The sequence below is a fragment of the Triticum urartu genome, chromosome 7A (genome assembly GCF_056163025.1).
Source record: "Triticum urartu cultivar PI428250 chromosome 7A, HENAU_Tu73, whole genome shotgun sequence".
Lineage (NCBI taxonomy): Eukaryota > Viridiplantae > Streptophyta > Magnoliopsida > Poales > Poaceae > Triticum > Triticum urartu.
This window is the reverse complement of record NC_141879.1, coordinates 597,720,595-597,724,629: the sequence shown is the minus strand read 5'-3', so window position 1 is coordinate 597,724,629 and position 4,035 is coordinate 597,720,595. Positions and strand designations below refer to the sequence as shown.

The 4,035-nt window shown below is 57.5% G+C and overlaps 1 protein-coding gene across 1 annotated transcript; it reads left to right on the top strand.

The window, feature by feature from the left end:
* The first annotated feature begins 1,881 nt into the window (after window positions 1-1,881).
* LOC125523965 (benzyl alcohol O-benzoyltransferase) lies at window positions 1,882-3,608 on the top strand. The gene is made up of 2 exons (XM_048689034.2): window positions 1,882-2,455; window positions 2,550-3,608. Exons 1-2 carry the CDS (start codon window positions 2,003-2,005, stop codon window positions 3,444-3,446), a joined length of 1,350 nt encoding a protein of 449 aa, XP_048544991.1. The 5' UTR covers window positions 1,882-2,002; the 3' UTR covers window positions 3,447-3,608.
* Window positions 3,609-4,035: the final 427 nt, after the last annotated feature.

The following is a 4,035-nucleotide window of genomic DNA, read 5'->3' as shown; positions in this document are numbered from 1 at the left end:
GGATCCTTTCTAGAGAAGGAGTTTCTCTCAAAAGAAGTGAGTGGGAGGAAAGTAGAACTTGATGAGGTAATTGTACCTTCTCCCGAATTGGAAAATGGTTCATCATAGAAATCATTTACAGTGATGCCTACACCAATTAGTGAGGAAGTTAATGATGATGATCATGAAACTTCAGATCAAGTTACTACCGAACCTCGTAGGTCAACCAGAGTATGATTCGTACCATAATGGTACGGTAATCCTGTTCTAAATGTCATGTTACTTGACCATGACGAACCTACGATCTATGAGAAAGCGATGATGAGCCCAGATTCCGCAAAATGGCTTGAGGCCATGAAATCTGAGATGAGATCCATATATGAGAACAAAGTATGGACTTTGATTGACTTGCCCGATGATCGGCGAGCCATTGAGAATAAATGGATCTTTAAGAGGAAGACGGACGCTGATAGTAGTGTTACTATCTACAAAGCTTGAATTGACTAACCCTACCGCCAGGCTCCGTGGCGGTAGCGAAAGGGTCAAATCCTAAAAAATTCTCAACCGGAGTCAGATCCTGAATTTGTATGCGATAAGGGTCAAAATACGAAATTTTGACAGCAGGGGTGTGCCTAGGTCTAAGGCCATGTTTAGTTAAAAAGTCTTAGGATTTTTTCTAGTCCCAACTAAAGAGTCCCCAATCCCTTCCTGTTTGTTTTCAGGAACTAAAAAGTTCCTACTCCCTCCCTAAAGGTTATTAAATGACATGTAAAAGACTATGTCATCTATAATATACAGAAAAATAACAACCAAACAACATCATGAAATGGCAGGGCAATGATGCAGGAAGGACATTGTTGGAGAAGTCCCAAAAAAGTCCAAAAAGATTGTCCTTGAGTGTATAGCCCAGGTCAGGCCGGGCTGGCCCATTTGGCTAGGTTGCGTTTGGAATATTCCCCGGTCCATTACTCTTCTCCCATTTCTCAAAGAAAAAAAAACACTCGTCTCCCCGGTCGGCTCCAAGCCTCCAACCCAACCACAGCGGGAGCGAGCACACGCGCGCGCTCCAATATCCATGGACGCCTGCTGCCTCGTCCGCCGGCATCTTCACCCTCCGCTGCAGCTTCCGCCCCTCCAGCGTCTGACTCTAGACCGCTGCGGCTTCACCATCGCCGTCGCCTGCTGCTCAACCGCGCCGGACCACCACCGGGAGCGGCCGTGGGAGTCCTACGACCGCGACATCCAGCCCCGCGCGGGCTCCGACCTCGCCCGCTCGCTCCAACTCCTCCCGGACATGCAGGCCGCCGGGCTGCGCCCCAGCGCCGCCGCCTACGCGCGCTCGAGGCCGAGGCGCTCCTCCTCGAGATGCGCCACCTCGGGCTCCGCCCGGACGCCGCGCACTACAACGCGCTCCTCGAGGGCCTCCTCGCTCGGGCGCACCTCCGCCTCGCCGACCGCCTCCTCCTCCAGATGGCCGACGACGGGGTCGCGCGGAACCGGCGCACCTACATGCTCCTGCTGGACGCCTACGCCACTCACCATGCAGGTGCGCACCTGAATCTCGACCCAGAGTGGCGTCGAACAGTTGACACGTCCTTCTCGCCGGGAATTTGTTTACGGTTTTCCACGCGACTTTGATCACGCACGAGATCTAATGGAGTAGTACGTACGTGCTTGCTATCATTGCTTGCTGCCCAATCCGTTCTTGTGTGCGCCCGCGCGTGCGTGTCGGGTCTTTGCTTAGCCTGTATGGCTAAATGGCGAAATCCACTGACCAACTCCCACCACACGACCACCGATCTCATTCTCAGTCCACCTACTGCCCAGACACCGGAATTCCGACGACCAAATGGCCGTATGGCCATGGCACCAACCCCAACATCTTACCCTATAAAACGCGGCCATGGTCACCCAGCACACTCACTCCACTCCGCGTCCTCTCACGACGCACTGCATTTCCCACAGCGTTTACACACGCTCGTACGTACGCACAGAGACTAGCTAGCTACCTCGCTTCGAATCGATGGCATCGTCGCTCCTCCCGGCGTTCACGGTGCGGCGGGGCGAGCCGGTGCTGGTGGCCCCGGCGGAGCAGACGCCGCGGGAGACCAAGACGCTGTCCGACATCGACGACGGCGAGGGCATGCGGTTCTACAGCTCGGGCATCCACCTGTACCGCGCCAACCCGGACAAGCAGGGGGTCGACCCGGCCGCCGTCATCAGGGAGGCGCTGGCCAGGGCGCTCGTGCCCTACTACCCGCTCGCCGGCCGCCTCCGCGAGGAGGCCGGGAGGAAGCTCGTCGTCGACTGCGAGGCGCAGGGCGTCATGTTCGTGGAGGCCGACGTGGACCTCACCGCCGCTGACTTCGGGGACGTGCAGAGCCCCCCGTTCCCTTGCTTCGAGCAGTTCATCCTCGAGAGCACCACCGTCGCCGGCGTCGAGCCCGTCATCGACCGCCCCTTGCTCTACATCCAGGTACGTAAACGTGCACGTGTCCCTGTCACGTGAGATGGATCGAGTTGTTTCTCCAGGTAAATAACGATGTTGTTAACTTAACTATGACGTGCAGGTGACGAGGCTCAAGTGCGGGGGCTTCATCTTCGGGCAGCGATTCTGCCACTGCGTGGTGGACGCGCCGGGCGGGATGCAGTTCGAGAAGGCCGTCTGCGAGCTGGCGTGCGGCGCCGCCGCGCCGTCGATCACGCCGTCATGGGGCAGGGAGATGTTCATGGCGAGGCAGCCGCCGCAGCCGTCGTACCCGCACCTAGAGTACAGCGAGCCGGCGGGCGGGGCGGTCGACCGGATGCTGACGACTCCTCCCGGCGACGTCGCGCGCGTGCCCTTCTTCTTCGGGCCACGCGAGATCGCGGGGCTGCGGCAGCGCGCGCCGCCGCACATGAGCCGGAGCTCCCGGTTCGAGCTGGTGGCGGCGTGCATCTGGCTCGGCCGCACGGCGGCGCTCGGCTACGGCGCCGACGAGGAGGTGCGGCTGTCCTTCATCGTGAACGCGCGCGGCCGCCGCGACGTGCCGCTCCCGGAGGGCTTCTACGGGAACGCGTTCGCCTACTCCGTGGCGGCGACCACAGCCGGGGAGCTCTGCACCGGCGGGCTGGGGTACGCGCTGGAGCTGGTGAAGAAGGCCAAGTCGGCCGTGACGTACGACTACCTGCTGTCGGTGGCGGACCTGATGGTGCTCCGGGGGCGGCCCCTGTTCGCGCTGTCGCGGACGTACATCGTGTCGGACGTGAGCCACGCCGGGTTCAAGAGCGTGGACTTCGGGTGGGGTGAGGCCGTGTACGGCGGGCCGGCCAAGGGCGGCGAGGGGCCGATCCCCGGCGTGACCAACTACTTCTCCAGGTCCAAGAACGGCAAGGGGGAGGAGGGCACCGTGGTGCCCATCAGCCTGCCCAAGGACGCCATGGAGAAGTTCCAGCTCGAGGTGGAATGTCTCACCGCCGAGATCTAGGTGCCCGCGATCGAGCACCTGCCCACGTACGTACTCGTCCTGGTGCAGCCGCATATACAAAACATACGTCGTAACGTATCACGTGTGGATCTAATACTGTCCAGCAATTTGTATGTAATTTCCATGTAAAAAAATTATAATACATGTATGTAATTTACTGTATCTACTAGTAAGGAATAGCAAATATGATGGCTGGGGCAACAACATAATCACGCCCAAAAAAAGCATAAGAGAAATAATTAAGAAGATAAAAAGCCACCGAGTGGCGACCAACATACAGCCCGATGAAGAAGATAAGCGACGCGCGGTAACCAGAAGCGTAGCCAACATGAGCCCGAGCCGCCACGGTCGCGCTGCCTAGAGAGCAGGCAATAATCCTACACTTATGAGGAATTGGGCACAGTAAAGAGGTTACGTGCTAACGTTCCTGCTCTTCATTAATCTCTTCCACCTTGAATTTCGTTGAGGGTCTCATAACTAACCAACCACAGATTTGCACTTTCATCTGTAACTCCTTTCATGTCTAAACAGTTTGTAAGTGTAGCATTTCCCAGAAAGCAGGTGCAAATTTGAAGGATGAGTCAGGCCT

Excerpts from the sequence above, each read along its gene's own strand:
- LOC125523965 (XM_048689034.2), top strand. The coding sequence starts at position 2,003 with ATGGCATCGTCGCTCCTCCCGGCGTTCACGGTGCGGCGGGGCGAGCCG. Across the intron at positions 2,456-2,549 it reads GCCCCTTGCTCTACATCCAG|GTGACGAGGCTCAAGTGCGG; the intron begins GTACGTAAACGT and ends TATGACGTGCAG.